This window comes from Cololabis saira, chromosome 7 (genome assembly GCF_033807715.1).
Source record: "Cololabis saira isolate AMF1-May2022 chromosome 7, fColSai1.1, whole genome shotgun sequence".
Lineage (NCBI taxonomy): Eukaryota > Metazoa > Chordata > Actinopteri > Beloniformes > Belonidae > Cololabis > Cololabis saira.
The window spans coordinates 39,721,025-39,742,635 of NC_084593.1; the positions used below are offsets into that span (position 1 = coordinate 39,721,025).

At 38.9% G+C, this 21,611-nt stretch overlaps 1 protein-coding gene across 3 annotated transcripts in view; it reads right to left on the bottom strand.

Annotated features, from left to right (window-relative positions):
- Positions 1-21,611, bottom strand: part of si:zfos-2326c3.2 (mitogen-activated protein kinase kinase kinase kinase 4) — a 94,920-nt gene that overhangs the window by 38,032 nt on the left and 35,277 nt on the right. For 2 of the 3 annotated variants that reach the window (XM_061725898.1, XM_061725896.1), the window contains exons 8-15: positions 21,247-21,301; positions 20,210-20,288; positions 17,896-18,068; positions 13,410-13,482; positions 12,831-12,951; positions 11,636-11,752; positions 11,194-11,328; positions 2,054-2,122 (exon numbers count right to left, since the gene is read on the bottom strand). In XM_061725898.1, the coding sequence (XP_061581882.1) occupies positions 2,054-2,122; positions 11,194-11,328; positions 11,636-11,752; positions 12,831-12,951; positions 13,410-13,482; positions 17,896-18,068; positions 20,210-20,288; positions 21,247-21,301 (822 nt within the window). The remainder of the gene's footprint in view (positions 1-2,053; positions 2,123-11,193; positions 11,329-11,635; positions 11,753-12,830; positions 12,952-13,409; positions 13,483-17,895; positions 18,069-20,209; positions 20,289-21,246; positions 21,302-21,611) is intronic. The other variant, XM_061725897.1, reaches the window with a different exon arrangement.

Here is a 21,611-nt window from a genome sequence, read left to right on the forward strand (position 1 = left end):
GTACTTTCTTAACTTCTTCTAACAAACTGTACTTGAGCTATAAAGGCCCATCAGTTGTCTTAGTCCCTGAAAACAAGGATTACGTTCACAGAAACGCTTAGAAACATGAGGTTCTTCCCAGAGCAGTCCATCGTCTACACAGCAGACCGGGTTTCACACTTTCTATATCAGAGCCACGGTTCTGCCACAGAGTGGACCAGCATTGATAAATTATTCCCATTTTGTGATCTAAATACTTAATTGACATCAGCCATAAATGTGAACCTCAGTGCATGAAACCCATAAGTACCAAGGCTGTGGATCACAAGCCCAGCTCTCGCATTAGTGCAGTATCAAGTTGCTTTCATCAACAAAAATGATGACTACTGTAAATATCATCGTCAACGAACCTTTATCACCTGAGAAAACGAGACGAGACGCAACGAAAATGCTGGTCATGTGACGATAACGATAATTAAATGTATAATGCAATATCGTAGAGGAATAAAAACAAGACTGAAATGTAGATTACAAAATAAAAACTCTGCTAAAATGTGTCTCACAAAGTTCCATAGAGAAACGCGAGGATCTGCTCTGGGGCTGGGAGAAGAAGAAGATCCATCTTTGGATACACTTTCCTACATAGACGTGGAAAAGAAAATCCAATGTGTCTCGAAAAAGAAAAAGACGGGGAGAAATGTAGAAAAATAAATATGTTGTAAACTCAAATTAGAGTCTTCTGTATCTTGAATGAATATATGTACCTTGTTTGAATCGTAAAATGGGTTTGGGTAAATACAATCTTTGACTAAAACGAGACTAAAATGTCATCGGTTTTCGTCGACTAAATCGAGACTAAAATGTCATCAGTTTTTTTTCGACTAAAACTAGACTAAAATGTTCCTGGACAATTCTAAAAATGCTCAGATGTTTAGTCGACTTGACACGACTAAAAGGAGAATTAACGTGACTAAAACTAATAAAAACTAAAATGATAGCTTGACCCAAAGACTAGACTAAAACTAAAATGAACCAGGCTGATAAAAACAACACTAGCGTCAGGCCAGTGAAACAGGAGAACATTAAGAAAGAGATGGCTTTGAAGAGTCAGGTGAGCAAAGAAGACAACAAGTTTAAACGGAGGAGCAGCGTGGCGTGAAATCCTGGCTCCGATTAAAGAAGAACATTTTGGAGGAAAAAGCGAGAGCAGTTGAAAGAGAGAGACGCTGCAACTGAGCGGCTCCCTGCTGTGAACGGAGCACGGAGGGATGGAGGGAGGATGGGAAAAGGAAACAAGTGAGACAGGAAGAGAGATGGCACGCTGGGATCAGCAGACAGTAGAAGAGGGAGAGGAAGAGAAAGGGTTTAAAAGAAAGTGATGGCATGCTGGGATAAACACTGGCTTAAGAGCTTGACGAGAGCAAACACGGCCGGCGGAGGGAAGTCCACTCCGCCACTCCGCCGCTGCTCTCAAGCTCCACTGCAGCTTCAGAACAAGATTCAACAGAAATGTCACTTATCTTTGAGCATCTTCTCCACGGAGATTTTCAAATAAACTTCCACACCCTCCCAGCACCTGCAGCATGACTAAACCGCCGCGTCTACCTCCAGAATTTCAACACGCACGCTTGAAATCACAGACACATAATTTTTTTCCCTTTGATGTTCTTATCCGTGTTTCATAATTCTCTTAACTTGCCTTAACTTTGTCTTCTCCTTTCATCTCTCGGTGTCAGGGACACAGCTTTACACAATTTATTTCCTCAGCCATAGAAAGTCACATTTTCAAAAATGATTAACCCTTTGATCCAGCAGTGTCAGAGGAGACGGTGAAAGTTTCAACACACAAGTTCAAAAGATAAATAAAATTAGCTGCTTATGACAACTGACAGGGTAGTTTTTCTTCGAAAATGAACCCAACAACAGAAGTTCAGAAGTGTTTCACGATAAAAAGAAGACATGATTGACACAATTACATAAATATCAAGAAGAAACAACAACAACGAGGAAACAATCTCAATAGTAAACGGCGTGTGGAAGTAAAAGAGAGTAAATCAGAAGTAAAGTCTGGTACCTGCTCTTCTGCGGAGTCCAGAGGCCTGACTGACACATCGGCACGCCACTGTCTGCTGCCACCGTGGTCCTGTCACACACACACACACACACACACACACACACACACACACACACACACACACACACACACACACACACACACACACACACACACGCTAATTTAATTAGGGTAAACTGAGGTCTTGAGGAGCATTCTGAGAGGTAGGAACTGAAATATTCAGTACGTGCAAGATGGCATGCAGCTTTTAGCCGGTGCCCTTAACTTTTAAATATTTCATTATGACCTCATTTTGAAAATTCCTGAAAAGAAAAAAAAAGTATCCAAATATAGTATTTCTTTTACATTTAGTTATTTATTTTTGTCCATTTCCGATGGCTTAAGGAATATACTTGAGTTAGATACTTGCAGTGATCGCATTATCACTGTTAAATTGTGTTTATTTAGCTGAATCTGAATGAGTTTCAACCAAACGAGGGCTCCTGAACGCAGCGTCTCAGCAGCAGAGCAGCTCGCCCAGCGGCCTCTGACCGCTGACCCACCACAGGCAGCAACGGAGCTCAGGCTGGAGCTGAGAGGATCTCCAGACACTCTGGAACATCGTGCACGAGTATATATGCCACAAGGTGAGTGAATAACTTCCACCACAACAATAACAAACCAGACACAGTCAGCCAGCGAGGAGAGGGCAAGCAAATCTACTGTGCATCACGGAGGTGATGCGTTGGTGTAAAATGTGATCTTGAGGAGAGCTGCCTTTCAGAATGTGCATGAATAACAGGGTCCCTGGGTTTTAGAGAACATTCATTCTGATACTTGCCATCTGAAAGGTCAAATTACCAAATATAACTAGGCCGATATTAACGAGGCAAGGAAAGGCAAGTTTATTTGTATAGCACAATTCAACACAAGGAAATTCAAAGTGCTTTACATCAACATTAAAAGCAGCCAGACACAATTAGACCGTAAATAACAAATAAAATGATAAAAAAGAGGTAAAATAATAAAAAGCACTAGTTGTTAAAAAGTAAGGGCAGTAGAGTACAGCAGGTACATCTCATTCCTACAATGGCAAGAATTACGTTTCTATACAGTCAAAACGTACAAAGACCGGGTCAAATACAGTATTACAAAAGTAATCTGTAACAATTCGTACGGTGAATTAAACCAATTTGACAATTCAATGCCACATTTCCTGTTTCCAGGTCTTATTTCACACAACTGACGAGAATTATGTTTCTATACGGTCAAAACGTACAAAGAACGGGTCAATGGCAAGAATTAACAGTACAGGGAGAATGTTAAGAGCGTCTTTCTGCATTTATTAGGACAACAAGAACTGTAATCTGAGCAATCTGGACGGATATTCACTACAGATTTAACCGTGTGATAGATGAGTCATCAAGCCTTTTAAATTAATCCGATGTCAAATTTGAGTGAACTTCAGGGTCCAAGCTGTGAGAGGAACTAACGAGTAAAAGGATTCCATCCATTAAAAATGTGATGCCAGTAAAGCAGCAGGGACAACCAGGATAGGTGGGTCTGTATGTCTAAAGATAGATTTTTTTTCATCATCACAACTTTTGGTATTTTTTTTGTTTATGCCTAAAAAAGGAATGTTTTGTTGGACACAAGAATAACTGGTGCCATGTTTTTGCCTTTCAATATGTTTAAAGGTATGAAAACATAAAAGTTTTCAGTTATAATTAAATAAATTGTCTATATTTCATTACTTGATATACTGTGTTGGGGTTACATTTGCATAAAATGCTAAAAACCAAATTCTCAAAAATTAAAAACCGAAAAAGACCAAAAATGGAAAAAATTTAAACGGAATGTGGGAAAAATTTAAACTGATTTCATTCGTCCTCTGTTTGCTGCCCTGGATCTGTTTGGTAATTCTGACCCACACGATGTTTCTGAAAGCAGTTCTATCAGCATTCTGGGAGGTGATTGGTCCTTACAGCATCATTAGCTAGTTACCTTCATTCAGTTATCAAGATAAGATAAGCTCTCTATCTAAACCAGCTTTAGATTTTGGAGCATTAAAAACTAGTAAAAACCGTCCTCAAAAGAGATTAACTTCTCCTGTTATCATGAATAAATCATCTTTACCGGTTGGGTATTTAATAGGTGGACTTTAATCTGGTCTAATGTTATATCCTGAAACCTAACATTACAATCAGGTTACAATCAGTGGGGTTTTAAAAAGAAAGCTTGTAAACAATAAGCCCCATCATTTGAATTCATTGGTATTGATGCCACAATCCATACATTCAAATTAAGAAAGGTTTTTCTGACTGCCTTAATACTATTTAATTGAAATCAAAAGGCCAGACTGAGACATCAGACACATTTTTTATGGTAAAAGCAGAGCAGGTAGAAAATGATAGTGTAAAGAGCGGCGGGTAATTACACTAAAAGTACGGGAGCAATTTTACAAACTGCTGAAGGGAAGTCTCATCAGTCTCATCAAGTAGGCTATGTTCTGGGTAATGCTTTACTAGTATTTAATATTACATTTTAATCCACGCAATTACCACAATTGGAGAGTTATCAAAACCAGTGTCCTTTGATTGTGATGCAGGTGAGATGTTTTGGACTGACTCATTTGTCGCACCATGACTGTGACAGGTTGCTGCATCCATGTTAGTAGCATACAGGGGGTCAAAAAAGTATTTATTCAGCCACCAATAGTGCAAGATGAGAGAGGCCTGTAATTTTCATCATAGCTAAACTTCAACTATGACAGACAGAATGGGGGGAAAGAATCCAGGAAATCATATTGTAGATTTACTGAATTAATTGGTAAATTCCTTGGTAAAATAAGTATTTGGTCACCTAAAAACCAGCCAGATTTCTGGGTTTCACAGACCTGTAACTTCTTCTTCAAGAGGCTCCTCCACTCGTTACCTGTATTAATGGCATCTGTTTTAACTGGTTATCAACTCCACTATGGCCAAGACCAAAGAGCTGTCAAAGGAGTGGCTTCATAAGAAACATTACAAGGTCCTGGAGTGGCCTAGCCAGTCTCCAGATCTCAACCCCATAGAAAATCTTTGGAGCGAGTTAAAGTCCGTGTTGCCCAGCGACAGCCCCAAAACATCACTGCTCTAGAGGAGATCTGCATGGAGGAACGGACCAAAATACCAGCAACAGTAGAACTGCAAACATGTTGCCTAATACTGTGGATTATTGAGACTTCCCACTTTATCGTTCACGTTCTGTGTCTCGTTTGGACGTACCAAACCTGCATTCACGATGACCCTCCCAACTTGAGCTGCCAACACCAAACTGAAATACATTATTCTGCCCAAATCAGTTGATGTACCAAAAATTGGAATCACTTCACTAGGTTACATCTTTATCGGAAAAAAATGCGAGATATCCCATCACGGACTCACTGAGCCCGTCAGATAATTAAATGCAAATGCATTAAAACTTACTGAAGCATCTGATAGATCCATTACGCATCATCTACTTAATGACTTCAAAGCAATTCATGCAATCAGAGTGTAATACGTTTGGATCGCTCTCTGCCGCACGCACACATCGCGGCAGCGGACACAGAATATAACTAGACAGATATTAATAGAGTGAGCGTAGAGTATCTTCTCCAGGAAGATGTCCTCGTCACTAATGTTCAGCGGGGTATCCAGATACATGTATTAAGGCCCAGTGGTGTGGATAATAGATTCATCCAGTATGTGCTGAAATTAATCACCAAAATAGGAATTTCTAAAGTAGGAGCAAGACCTACAGCACACGTCTTTGTTTCAAGCGAGTGAAACTGGTGAAGACACTCCATCTTTGACTACTGCCAACCTTTCCTTCGTGTTCTCCAGCTCCTTTTGTTTGAGCTGATTGTTGGCAGGGATGGCCACATAAAATCAACAATAAAACACTTCCTGACAGTATTTAAAAGCTCTTCCAAAGCAGAGTTATCAAATATGAACTAAGGGGAACATATATGTTCAGGAAAACAAAGGCAAGAACCAACGTTAAACAACGATGATCTCAGTGACAGGAGTTAATCTGTGGAACAGTTTAGATACAGAAATAGAAATGTGTAGCACGTTATTACAATTCAAAATGATTAATACAAGCAAAGGTATAATAACCATAGGCATGTACCTATGGACATGTGTATATATGCGTATGTGTGTGTATGTATATATATGTATATACAGTATGCGTGTGTGTATGTATGTGCTTATATATATACTGTATGGAATGATATTTAGTAATGACATATGGAATATGCTGTATGTTTGTGTACAGTTACACAGTCTAAATCGCAAACAGTACAGTTTTGTTTATACTGTCATATGGATCTATTTATGTATTTTGTTTCATTCCCTAAATGCACTAGTTTATAAAAGCTAACATCGTTTTTGTGAAAAGGGTAGGCGTCATAAGCTTGTCCTTCACTCTACATCTTTTGGTCCTTGGTTTTTAGTTAAAATTATATAATTATACATACATACATACATACATACATACATACATACATACATACATACACACACACACACACACACACACACACACACACACACACACACACACACACACACACACACACACACACACACACACACACACACACACACACACACACACACACACACACACACACACACACACATACACACATACACACATACACACATACATACATACATACATACATACATACATACACCAAAAAATTATATTTTTTGTATTACACTGATGATTTACACCTGTACTTTGGGTTATTTCCATTGTGGAAATTGAAAGGACCAATAAACTAAACTAAACTAAATAAAAAACACCAATCCTGATCCCCGTTGTCTCTGCTCTCTGTCTCCCACCATTAGGGTGTTGGTTAACAAGCCGTCGGCTGCACTTTGTCCCCCAGGACCTCGGCTTTGTTGTCCTAGTTGTGATGAGTTCGGCAAGTCAGGGTTTATTTTTCAGAATTGTGTTTTCTATTTGTATTTTGGTTCTGTTTGTTTCTGTTATGAGTTTCGTCGGGTCTGAGTTTATTTTCCGAGTTGGGTTCCCTTTGTAATTTGGTTCTGTTTGTTTTCTTGGGTTTGTGTATCTATGTGTTTACTTTGGATGGTTCCTCTTTTATTTTGTAGAGTGTGTGTGTCCGTGTCCGGGGCGGCTCGTCTTCCCGCCTGATCCTCGTTATTCTTCATATGTTTTTAAGGTTTTAAGGTCCGTTTCATCCTCTGTCTGGTACCGGCTCCTTGTTTTAGTCATGTAATATTCCTTGGTACTTCAAGTGGAGGTTTGTTTTGCATCCTTGTCTCGTCTGATCTTTTTAATTCATGCTGAGACGTCTTGTTTTTTTTTTTGGGATCCAGCACTGCAGCGCTTTAAGTTTAAATAAAGACTTTGCATGGAACTCTTGCCGTCTCCACCCCTGCATTCGGGTCCTCACCTCCCACTCCACAACAATCCTCTTCTGCCATTGGTTGGCCTGTTAAACTGGGCTGGGTCTTCACATATGCCTTGTTCCAATTAGAGTAAGATCATGCATTATTCATTCAGCAAATCTTAGTTTTACCAACAGATTAAATGTTGTGTATGGATTAAATTGTGTCCAAATCAGAGACAGTCACCTTGTTTTATTTAGTGTGTCAAATAAAGCCAGTTTATGTAGTTTCTGCATGCATGCAGTAGTCCCACCACGACTCCACCAGCCTGAGCCTCCTCCCATTCCCTCACATCCACACAACTCCATGTATCAGATCCCAGTTTAATCCCTCTTGGACACGGTGACTTCTAACAAGTCCTGTTTGCGGTAATGGACACTTGCTTCTATGGATTTGATGCTTAGGGTTTGTTCTTGTCGTGTCATGATCCAAGCTTCTGTGTTGGCCTTCAGGATGGCCTTTTCAAGCTGGAGGTAGGAATTTCTGATGCCAGCTTTTTCCTTTATCTGTCAATGGGACATGTAGTGAAGGGGCTTGGTTTTCCACAAGAATCCCTTTCTCACCTAGTCTCTCTCCATTTCACTTTCACTTCACCTCTCGGATGCTTCGGTGGACAGAAGACACGACATTACCTCCATGTGGTCATCCATCCATCTGTTGTTTGAAATCATTATTTCAGTGTCCAGTGTTTCTAATTTTTTAATGAAAGTCCCGCAGCAGAAAAGGCCCAGCACACACAACAGCAACTCCAAGAAGGGCTGTTTTTCCCTAGTTTGGTGCACAGACAGAGTTGAAACCCATTTCCTGACCCAAAGGTGCAGCGATAAGCCCCTCTCAAGGGGATTGGTACCAGAACCAATACAGTGTGTCGAGATGAGCAACATTTTTCACAGTTAAAAGAACACAAAATGCCACACAATTGACTTATAACACAGGTTCAGTTCAAAGGCCAATTCTATCATCCATTTAAAAAAAAAATCCCCCATCAGATAAGGTTTCCTCAGTTTCACAAGCTTTTACAATATTGTTTAGTTAAGTACTTCTGCAGATTTGTGGAAACTGGACTGTTTCACAAAGATGTTCTACGTGTCTCTTAGCCTGGTAGATCCAGACCTCTCACCCTCACAACTTCGGGCTCCTTTTCCACCAGAACGGTGACATTCTGTGTCCCAGGGGCTGGTTTTAGGAGGAGAGTGGGCACAGCGAGCCCCATGGCCTCAGCTGCTGCCACAGCTCAGCGCCTCTGACCCGCATGGCCCCGCGGGGAACGGTCTGGCCATCAGGACCTTCCCAAGCCGGCCAGGGTGGGGCCAGCGGGCCACATCTGGGCCCAGCGGCCACATCTGGGCCGGGATGATGTGTGCTTGTCTGAGGGGACGGTAGGCTCTTACCGTCTTCAGACAGTTGTGTCTGTCACTTTATCTGAAGCTGTTTTTAAACCAGTGTCCTTAGACGTCATAAACTACGGCAGGAGAAAAAATATTTGACTGGGGAAGATTTTTTTTTATTGTGCACTTCGAGAAAAAAGTCGAAATGTCGAGAAACAAGTCGAAATGTTGAGATTAATGTTGAAATACAATTTCAAGAATAAAGTCGAAATGTCGGGAAAAAAGTCGAAATGTCCGGGAAAAAAGTCAAAATCCCGAGATTAATGTTGAAATACAATTTCGAGAAAAAAGTCGGAATGACGAGAAAAAAGTCAAAATGTCGAGATTAATGTTGAAATATAATTTCAAGAATAAAGTTGAAATTTTGTGAATAAAAACGAAATTTTGAGAATTAAGTTGAAATACATTTAGACTTTTTTCTCAAACTTGTACTTCAACATTAATCTCGACATTTCGACTTTTTTCTGTGCATAATGAAAAAAAAATCGTCCTCCTCTAAAATATTATTTTAATTTTTTCTCCTGCCTGGCCCTAATACTCTTCCATACATAAACACCTGAAACATCACCCTGCATCTACTATATGTGTCTTAAAGGTGATGTATGCGTCACGTAATGAGTCATTCGAAGCCTTTCCCGTTTAACTTTTAATCTTTCAAATAATCTTGATCTCGCTTTTAGTCAATGTTTAATTTCTAACAAACATTTAAGTAAATTGTTTGGTTTTGACAGCTTGTATTTTTGTATTCTTAAGGGACTAATTAACTTAAAAGTCAGGTCGTTGTCTTCCACTGCTCATACTTCTAAACTTCACACATCAACCTACTAAAAATGTGTTTCTTGTTTGCGACATCAGATTGCATGAGCTTTACCCTCAGAAAGGAAACATCAAGAAAAAAAAGTTTCATCTCCCGAGAAACAAAGGCTGACAGGAGAAAGCGCGACATCAGAGGAGTGTAAATCAAAGACGTCTTGATCTAACGCCGAGGCGTTTCAGAGCTGGCGTTGACTCAGTCCAGCATCACGTATGAATAAAGAATAACACACCTGCAGTACACTGCTCCCCACACACACATAACCTCCTGACAGATAACTAGTCCTTGGGGAGAATCAGCTGGTGTCAAACTCAATATGGGATTTTTCTTCATTCGGGCCCAAGCTCTAATTTACGGAACAGTATTAGGGCCAGGCAGGATAAAAATAAAAATAATATTTTAGAGGAGGAAGATTTTTTTTTCATTATGCACTTCGAGAAAAAAGTCAAAATGTTGAGAAAAAAGTCGAAATGTCGAGAATATTGATGAAGTACAATTTCGAGAAAAAAGTCGAAATGTATTTCAACTTTATTCTCGAAATTTCGACTTTATTCACGAAATATTCTTGAAATTGTATTTCAACATTAATCTCGACATTTCGACTTTTTTCTCGAAGCGCACAATAAAAAAAATCTTCCCCTCTCAAATATTTTTTCTCCAGCCTGGCCTTAATATTCTTCCGTAAATTACAGATGGCAGCTTGATGCAAAGAACGGATTTAAATATGTTTTGTTTTTTTAAATAATTCATACTTGACATATATTTAAATTATTGCGTTAACTCTTTCGGTTATTAAAAAGATGTAAATTAGCACATGCAGCAAGATCTAATAGAATAAAATGGTTATCACTTGTCACTATCGCCAACTGTTTTTGAAAAATATAGTGATTTGAGTTGTGGAATAACAAAGATACTCCTTGCAGCGGCAAAAAAGCTGTTACAAGGAGGTGGTTAAAACCCCCACTAGAGATGAATGGATAGGAATAATATATGAAATATATGTCATGGAAAAGTTGTAATTCTCTCTAAAAATTGAGAAGGAGAAATGTAACCAGATGTGGTCTATGTGGACGGAGTACATAAAACCTATTAGCTCTGACTTTTGCTAACTTGACAAAAATAAGGAGTGGGATCAAAATGTGGTTTGTAATATGATATATTGATATAATCTACAGCACGATCTTTACTCATTCTGCTTTGTGTGTAGTTTTCTGTATGTAATACTGTATTTAAGATGAGAAGCTTTCCATGTTCTGGGAAGAGCCAGGAGGCAAATTGGACATCAGAAGTTCTACAAAATGTCATGCCAATGTTATGTTAACTTAGTGATTTTGACGCTATGTAAATCTGCATCTGTGAAATCAAGGCTTTTCCAAATAAAAGATAAAAAAAAAAAAAGATAAAAATATAATGATGATAATCAATGAATAGATCCTCATCGTACACAAAACTGGCACAGGGGTGGACACTGGTGTGTGGTGTTTGCCAAGGCAGAGTGTGAATGTTTACCTGTCTCCTGTCAGACCTCTTGTTTCTATCGTCCAGTAAGATTTTGTTGTCCTGCAGATCAGACTCCTCCCCAACAAAGACCTCCTGCAGCTCCCCCCACTGGAACGCCCCCTCCATGAGCTGCTGCCTCTTCTGCTGCAAACGATGGTTTCAGGTGGTTTTCAGTTCATTTTGTAGTCAAGACTCTTTGTTTTCTGTATTTAGCTCATGTTCTTAACAAAAAGAGTTTGCATTAGAATGATCAACAGCTTTACAGATTAAAGGGATCAGAGCAACTGAAGAGCGTCTTAAAGAGGCTTCTGCTCTGAGCTGGTGATTTAATACTAACTTTGTCTTCTTTTTTCTTTTCAAGGAGTGCTCCAACTATCCATATTTTTCACTGAGCTGGCAAAAATGTGTGTTTTTTTTTAAAAGAGAAAATCCGAGCATCAACAGTACTTACATCCTCTAACTTCTGCCGCTGCTCGTGTTGTTGCTGGATCCTCCTCTGTCTGTCAGCCAGGAACTGCTGCTTGTACCGTTCCTGCTCGGCCAGCTGCTGCTTGTGCTGCTGGAACGCCTGGACACGAAAAATGTTACAATTACACCACAGATGTTGGTGGAAACTAAGAGTAAATGATGGTGTATTAACGGCCAGGTAGGCTGTTTGCACCGGGAACTGTGGAATATACCTTTTATAAGAATGTGAAATTTCAAATCTTCAACTTGGACTTGGGCTTGTTTATTGTTTTAATTGTTTTATTGTTGGCTTTATCTCTAACAACAACAAATCACCATCAAATTAAAAGCGTCAAAATATCAAAAGCTAAACAATTTAACAGTCTCATCCAGAAATAAAGAACAACAGTAGACTAATGTGTTGGAGAGGGAACAGGAGGAAGCAGAACGCTTATTTAGTCCTGTCCCTTCCTCACAACTTCTTATCATATGCCATAGAAAATATTAAAATTAAAATAAAATAACAAAAGAAAGAAAAAACAAAATAATAACAAAAAATAAATAAATACAACACAAACAAATACTAAACAAAGACCAAGGCATAATTAAACTAGCCTCCTACAATATCATAAACTCAAAAATGTAATTTCCAGTCACTTCTTTGATGATCCAGGACCAGCCATGAATGCAGGTACTGTAGTTACATTTGTATCATATATGATGTATCACATAAGGAACAGAATAATAATAAAGGAATACATACAGAAGGTAAATTGAGTTCTTTAGAGGTCCTTATTTTTATATTTGTCAAGAATTGTTTTCTTGTATGTGTTTTTAAACTGTATAAAGTTAGTGCTTTGTTTGATTTCTTCATCAAGACCTTTCCACAAAGTAATGTACCATGTTATATATCAGAGTTGCCATGATCGGATCGACATTTAACTGAATATTTACTGAACTGCATTTAATATGAATATACATATAATGTGAAAACATAAGTTGCAAATCAAGTTGGAGCCAATGACTGCTAAGTAATCTGAATCTTCTTTCAGCTCAACACATGTAGCTAAAGAAAGAAGACTATTACAAATACTCGCTGACAGAGGCTGTGATAAATCCCAGTAGCTCTATTTAGTTTTATTAGTTGATGTAGTCTCTGACGATGTCAATAAATAAGCAGAAAATCTCATGACACCTACTTTTTGTCTTTGCTGACCTCCTCCTCCGTGACCTCCCTCTCTTCCTCCGTCACGATCTTCCGTCTGTAAACGAAGAAACTCCCGTCTTAACGTCCACTCGCCGGGTACGTTCACGATGGAGCTGAGCGAGAGCGAGACAGAGACGGTGAGCGGTGGTGCGAAGTCACACTAGCCCCCGTAACGTGGAATGGAGTCCACTCGTGGGGCAAAGAGGCAATGGCACAGTAACAAAAACACACACACAGTCTGTAACGCCATCTGTCGTCTCTCATCCAGGGACATCACCGGAGAAGTGATGCATCTGTTCAAGAATACGTCTGCATGCGCTTCTCAGTGATTTATTATTTTAGCACTCTTAATCGTTGTAAAAAGGAAAAAAAAAACTTGTAACCTAAGTGATTATGCATGATGAGGGGAGAAGTGCTAAACACAGTGTATGCTTTAAAGATTTATTTGAAGGAACCTGCAAACATGAGGCAGTTACAGGAGAACTGCTGCAACTTCATGTTTCATCAAGAACTGACTTCCATAAAAACAAACAGAATCTTGTCTTGTATGACAACTACGGTGGAAAATTACCTGGGTTCCCCTTCCTCTTCTGTGACCTCATCATCTTCATCCTCACTCCCGCTGTACTCGTACTCTGGACCCTCTGGAAGACAGAAATATACAAACAAAACAAAACAAAAAAACACTTATTTTAAATAATTTATCCACAATTAATGCTTCACTATGTCAAAAACTAATTTTGCTTGCTACCTAACAGCAGCAAAAAAGATAATTGCAGTAAGATGGAAACCACCACACACACTTAATATCTCCCATTGGTATTTTACTTTTCTTGATATTATCTATCTGGAAATATCTACAGCCCCAATCCATAATGCAAAACAACTAAATATTTATCTTGGTTTATGGCAGCAGATCAAATTAAAGCCAAACTTGAAAGATGTATTTAAAATTGATATAGACGACCTTGTTGTGGCTATCCTTGTCCAGTTGTTCACATTATTTGGGGCCTTCACACTGACAGTGCGAAGGCCCTATTGTATCTGTACAGTAGGAGATGTTCTCATCGTTTTTTTTTTATTTTTCAGACGAAATGAGGGCCTTTTTGCCCCCCTGGTTGGAATGGTTGGAATGGTCATGGGTGGTGTCATCGGACTTAGTTTTGAGTCCTTGACTTTTATTGGTGAAAATTGCACGCGCGAGGGCCCGTTCATCGCTGCTTGCAGCTTTAATTATTAATTATTATTAATTGTTTTCATCGATTGCGAAGGTCCGATGGGTGGGTTTGGAACGGGGTGAAAATATGTGTATATTGTTTGTTTGACATCATTGTGGAAGCCGCCGTTAATAATTAAGAAAAAAAGATGAAAAAAAAAAAAAACAAAAAAAAACAAAAAAAAAACAGAAGACAGGAACTTTATCTCCACAATCTTATTGACTGGCTAACAATTGATTAAAAAAATTACATATAAATCAGAGTATGTTTCTGTCACCAGAGCAGCTTCAAGGCAGCAGATGGAACCAGGACAGAAGCCTGTGATGTTGCAGCTGTCCCGGCTCTGCCGTGAAGCTCCTTAACTGTTTACAGTGATATCATGGAGTCATCGTAGCCGGGGCTGAGCTGCGGTCTGGACTGATCATGGGCAACGCCTCTGATGTGTCAGCACTGTTTCTCATCTGGATCTCAGGCTTCCTCAGGCTGGAGCTGTTTCAGTAAAAGTCCCATCATGCCTGCTGTCTGCTCCTTAACAACTGAAGCTATTTAGTCATCACCACAGCAAAATAAAAGTATGTATTCCCCTGCTTGAATCACCACCTTAACATGGTGGAGGAGTTGTCGAGGGTTTTCCCAAGACAAACGGGAATTCAGGGAACTTCAGTGAATCAAACACTCTCGTGACACTAGCACTGTGTATCAGGGAATCCCCAGAACAGTTGAATACTTGTAGACTGCTCTCGTAAAGATATTTAGATATGATCAACCCAACTTTCACCTTCAGTTTATAGGCATGTGTTTTGCAGCTATGTGCATACAAGTCTTGTTTATAGAGCTGGGGATCCATTCAAATGTCAAGAATCGATTCCGATCCTTAAGATTCAGAACCGATTATCAAGATTTGATTAGATTCGATTCCGATATTGATTTGGGTTAGTGTTATCAAAACAGTTTTTTGAGCTGTTGCATGAATGATATGACTGTGTAGTTATGCAACATATTAGTACTGGTATTATATTGAGATTCAACAGCAAGTATTGCAGATAATGATGCTGTAAGGACCAATCACCTCCCAGAATGCTGATAGAACTGCTTTCAGAAACATCGTGTGGGTCAGAATTATCAAACAGATCCACGTATGAAATTGGTTTAAATTTTTCCCATTTATGAGAATTTGGTTTATAGCATTTTATGCAAATTTAACCAAAAAAGAGTATATAAAGCAAAGAAATATAGACAATCTATGTAATTACAACTGAAAACTTTAATGTTTTCATACCTTTAAACATATCTAAAGGCAAAAACATGGCACTAGTTATGCTCGTGTCCAATAAAACATTCCTTTTTTGGGCATTAACAAAAACATACTAAAAGTTGTAATGTAATGATGAAAAAAAATAAATAAATCAATCTTTAGACATATAAATTGATTTTTAGGAATTAATATGAAAATCGATTTAGAATCGGAAAATCAATCTTTTCAACACAGGCCTGCTTGTTTATACAGTCGTGACTGTATCCAATACCCTAAACTCACTCCTTCACTTGATCCCTGATGCGTTAACAACCCAAACGTTGTGCTTGTTTGCTCAGAAGAAGCCGCAAGACTCACAAAAGCTACTTTTCCCCACATCTTCCCTGCATAGACCATCTTTGTGCAGACTATCCCCTTGGGCCCGCTCAGAAAGACATCCTTTTTGCATCATATCCGGAGCGTTGAACCCCCTTCTCCTCCCGTTTTTTTCCACTGAACTAGCTTCTTCCCACACACACTAATTTGACAGGCATTTTATTTGTTAGCGAGGGCAGAGAGGAGCACACACGCAAAGACAAACCTTGTCCTAAACACACTGCGGCACACAGAGCAGCGAGCATGCAGAAGACCGCGCAGTCATTAGCATGTTTTTATAAGTGAAGGGAAGATTGGAACCAGATGCTCGTCCTGTTTCCTCCTTCCTTTCCCTCAGCTTTTCTCTGCTCGGCTTCTGTGCGTCTCCTGCTCTCTGCTGTTATCACCGTCTCTATCTGCCCCTCTCTCAGGTCAGCAAACTAACATAAACAAAACTAACACATATGATTTCTCAGAATATCCTGCCTGTAAACAAAGGGAAAGCGATGTGGGAAATGACTCGTCCTCCCCTGACGGTTGGAGGGCAGAGACGGGCAGAGGACTCTGAGTAGCCACTACTCACCGTCTAAACGGATGCTTAATTACCTTCCTGCTTTCTCTTGTGCTTATACTGTACATATATATATATATATATATATATATATATATATATATATATATATATATATATATATATATATATATATATGTATATATAGATATAAAATAAATTAATATTTATTACAAATAGTTATTGGTGCAAACTATGACAACTATACATTGTTTGAATTTCTTGATGTCATAAAATGTATGAATATATATATTGTTTTTATTTATATCTAAATGTTAAATGGAATGACTTTTTATTTTTTCTTTATTTTCTGTTTTTCCTTTTTTTTATATGCTACTGTAACTCTTTAGGTTTGCTTTTAATATTTTGTTGTAATGTAGTGTATATTATGTGTCGGACCCCAGGAAGAATAGCTGCAGTTTTGCTCTAGCTAATGGGGATCCAAATAAAAGTATAAACTATAAACCCTCCTTAAAACATTTCTTCTCATGAAACCTTCAGTTTACCTGTTAGCTTGTGTGTTGCATACACAAGTGGAGCTCTGGGAACCAGCCAATGAAACATTGTTATGAAACTAAAATGTTTTTAGATTGGATCCCCCGTGTTTAAGGCGGATCGGGAGACGTTAACCGTGAAACATAACGTAACCCGTGTGGGCGTGTAGCATGACGTTTTGTCCCTACATCAGCAAGATTTATACGCTGTCAGACAGGTGTAGTTTTCAATATGAAGATGGATGGCCCGGGTTTTGCTTCTTGAAAAGCTCGGTTTGTCATTTTTGTGGCCACTTGTTCAAATAATGGACCATCCTTGGTGGTTCCTCGGGGATCTCCTCGTCTCCCCAGTTACAAATAGAAACCCTACCTGTAGCGTCAGGCTGATGTTGTTGCTCTCATCAGCTGTTTCCTTATTTTATACAATAATAATAATAAATAAATAAAAAAAACAACCTGTGGTGGGTTGTACTCAGGTTACATGATCAACAACCCCCCAATGTAAAAGGGCTTTCTGTTTTCTGTTTGCATCTGTTTTCTACAGAAGAGTATTAGGGCCATGCAGGAGAAAAAATATTTGAGAGGGGAAGATTTTTTTTCATTATGCACTTCGAGAAAAAAGTCGAAATTTCGAGAAAAATGTTGAAATTTCGAGATTAATGTTGAACTACAATTTCAAGAATAAAGTCGAAATGTTGTGAATAAAGTTGAAATTTCGAGAATAAAGTTGAAATACAATTTCAAGAATGGAAATGTCTCCTCTGGCCCATCAAATCCAGTTAGGAGAGCGACTGACAGCTATGCAGCAGCAGCTGTAACTAACTAACTAACTTACATCCTTGGAGTGGAACGTTAAGTTTCTGAAGTTATGCAACTGCTTATGTGTGATATGTGTTTCAAATCAAGATCGCAAAGCCAATTCTTGTATTCTGAACCTTGTTGTTCAACTTTATTCACGATTTATTTGACTTTTCGACCTTTTTCTCGAAATTGTACTTCAACATTAATCTCGACATTTTGACTTTTTTCTCGAAGTGCATAATGAAAAAAAAATCTTCCTCCTCTAAAATATTATTTTTATTTTTCTCCTGCCTGGCCCTAATACTCTTCTGTAGTTTTCTGCTGTTAGGAACTGAACCCCCCTCCCTGAAGCCCCCTCTCCTCACCTTTCTCCCTCTTCTTCCTGGTGCGGTCCAGGTGATCCTTGAGCATGATGCGGACCTGCCTCTCGTTGGCCAGGTCCCGGATGAAGGCGTGTTTCAGCAGCGTGTCCGTCTGGGGCCGGTGCAGGTGGTTCTTCACCAGACAACTGTCAACAAACGACAAGAAACGCTTCGACCTACGAAGAGTGTGGAAAGAGAGAGAAAAAACAAAGAAATCAAAACTATGAAAACAAACCCAGAACGACTAGAGCCCATGTTGGGTCGGTATTTAGTGAGTCTTTCATGTCATGAAAACTCATTAAGCATTAGGAGCCTTTGCAGACGACTAGATAACCGGCACCTAATCATTCCTGACACGATTCAAATCTTCTCCCAGAACATTAATATGAGTTCATGCAATTCTTAAAATGTTTCTTATCTTCCAGCTGCACGCCTTAAATTATTGTGAGCTGCACATTATCTTCCTTCCCAACTTTATTAAGTGTAAACAAATGTATAAAGGATGTCATCTGCTGAACAATCTGTGGTGAAGACGCGCCTTAAAAGCAGCTTACAAGTCATTTTCTCATGACAAACAGCAACTGATTAGCAAAGTCCGACGCATGCAGTGAAAACATGAACATCTATTACACACTTGGTACGAAGAGGATGATCTCATTCAACTAAGTCTTCATACATGTTGTATAATCGATGCTTTATAAAACTTCTACTAAACACGGAACAACAGGGATGAAAACAGCTCAAAGTAGCTTCAGAGCATAATAACCTAAAAGCGTAATGTGTAAATCCATTTGTGAAATCATTCAAGTAGCAAGAAGTTTTCAACAACAAAATAAAATAAGTCAAATATTTGTAATCAATGGTCTACAGTAACAGCCACAAAGCTCTAATAATCTAATCTAATAATCACCTCTTGTGTTACTATCAAGACAAATCTTGCCTTAAGTGTAAAGCTGTTTAAAAGCAAAAGCTGCCCAGTCACTCCAATAATCTGATCGGTCGGTTGTCTGTGCTCTTAACTGAGAAAAAGAAAGGATTATATGTTTCTGCTTCAGTTAGGCGCCTTAAGGAGGCTCGGGGTTTAAACACAGCACCCCAGAATACCGGAGTATTAAAGGCTGTCCTGAGAAGTATCTCTCATCATGATGACACATTCTAGCCCTTATTTATAAGATCTTTCTAAATCTGTGAGGACGTTTGCACATAACTCACCTCCTACTAAAAACAGATTTACTAAAGCCACGTGACGCTGATTTCATTTTAAGAACATTTGTATCTGCATGAATGCAAATCAATCTAAAAGTGGCAGAGTCCCGCTGCTGCTCATTAATTAACATACATCCCATCATAACCATCATATACAGAGGTGGTGATTGCTATGTAGAGCATAGTTTCACCCGATGCACACTAGGCCTGTGTTGAAAAAATCGATTTTCCGATTCAAAATCGATTCTCATATTATTTCCTAAAAATCAATTTGTATGTCTAAAGATAGATTTTTTTCATCATTACATTACATTACATTGGTATTTTTTTGTTCATGCCCAAAAAGGAATGTTTTGTTAGACACGAGAATAACTGGTGCCATGTTTTTGCCTTTAAATATGTTTAAAGGTATGAAAACATTAAAGTTTATAATTGCATAAATTGTCTATATTTCATTACTTTATATACTGTGTTGGGGTTACATTTGCATAAAATGCTAAAAACCAAATTCTCAAAAACCGAAATAGACCGAAAATGGAAAAAATTCAAATGGAATGTGGTAAAAAATCCGTCCTCTATTTGATGCCCTGGATCTGTTTGGTAATTCTGACCCACGATGTTTCTGAAAGCAGTTCTATCAGCATTCTGGGAGCTGATTGGTCCTTACAGCATCATTAGCTGCCAATACTTGCAGTTGGATCTCAATATAATACTAGTATTAATATGTTGCATAACTACAGTCATATAATTCCTGCAACAGCTCAAAAAACTGTTTTAATAACACTAACCCAAATCAATATCGGAATCGAATCGGATCGATTCAAATCTTGATAATCGATTCTGAATCTTAAGAATCGGAATCAAATCGATTCTTGACATTTGAATGGATCCCCAGCCATAATGCACATGTTGAAAAAAAGACTCCAGTGAATGGCAGAGGAGAAAAGGGTCAGTGTGCAAAAGAGGACAAGAACAGAAAGCGAAAAGTCATCTGATTCATAAAACCCCCAACACAGACCAGTTAAAAGTCCTGCTGTCAGGAAACCGAAACGCTCCCATTTACACCTGGCTGTGCGTGCATGGAAGTGTGAGAGCTCGTGTGCAGGCTTACCACTTCTTTGATTTGAGTTTGGGTGGAGGGTTTCGAGGAATCAAAAACAGTGCTCTCATTGGATGCATGTCACAGAGCGCTGCAGGGGTCCAGGACGGAGGGGTCACCATGAGGGACAGACGGAGAAGATAGAGATACAGTCATTTAAACCACCTTCTATAATTATAATTAGCATCAATATCTTAAGGAAATTATTTTCAAAACTTAGTAGAAATACGTGCTATGATTATTACAATGTTAATAGAGGTCCTTTAAGATTCTCCAAAAGCCCTCCAGAAGTGACAGTTTAGAATTTCAAGTATTTATTGACGGTCCTATAAAAGTTAAGGTTTTCTCAGGTACTCATCTATTCCCAGATCTCTTAAGGTCCTGGAAAAGCCTTTAAATCAGACTGAAATCCACACATTGACGCTAAGCCAACACCTGGATTATTTGTGTTATAGCTTTTCAGGGATCTTAGGATCACAGTCTCGTTGCTCAGCTTCAGCTTCAGCTTCAGGACAGATGGTCTCTCATCTGAACCTAGGAAATATCGGTACACAGATGGGCTCTCAGGTCGACTCCAGAACTGTGATGTACCCAAGTCATGTGACTGAAAAAACAAGCCCAGATCCCAAATGAGATGACATTTGTCCTGATTTGGCAGCGTATAAATAACTAAAGCTGAGGGGCTGAACTCGTCAGCCCTCCAGCCCCCCCTTCCTGCCAGTCGTTATGGTTTTTACCAAACATGGCACTGTACATTATTGCAAATCATCTCCACTTTGGCCCTGCGGTCCACATGTGGTCATTGTTCCAGACTCTTGTAGTTTGCTTATATGCAGTTCTGCAAAAACCAAAAGTCTTCCACGTCTTCCTTTTAATTCCAGTGGAAACAGTGAACGCATCCCTAATTCTCACACACTTCTTCTGCATTGCGGCTTCATCTCAGAGCAATGAGTAAGGACACAGTGTAATTTTAAGACCTTGAGGCCTGATGATATCTATAATTTTCCAATATGTAAAATGTTGTGTGTGTGGATGCATTTGGGACTTACGAGGAGCTCCTTCAGCCATCTCTAAAGCAGTGATGCCCAGAGACCAGAGGTCACTCTGGGGGAGAGACAAACGCAGAAGAGTTAGAATAGGCAAGGCAAGTTTATTTATTTAGCACAATTCAACACAAAGGTAATTCAAAGTGCTTTACATCAACATTAAAGGCGACATGACACAATTAAACAGTAAATAACAAATAAAATGAAATAAAATGATAAGAAAAGAGGTAAAATAATAAAAAGCACAAGTTGTTAAAAAGTAAGGGCAGGTACACATGTACAATTTCGAGAAAAAAGAGTAAACTGTAAATTTAAAAGATTTAAAATAAAATTTAAAAGAGTAAATTGTACACAGATACAATTTCGAG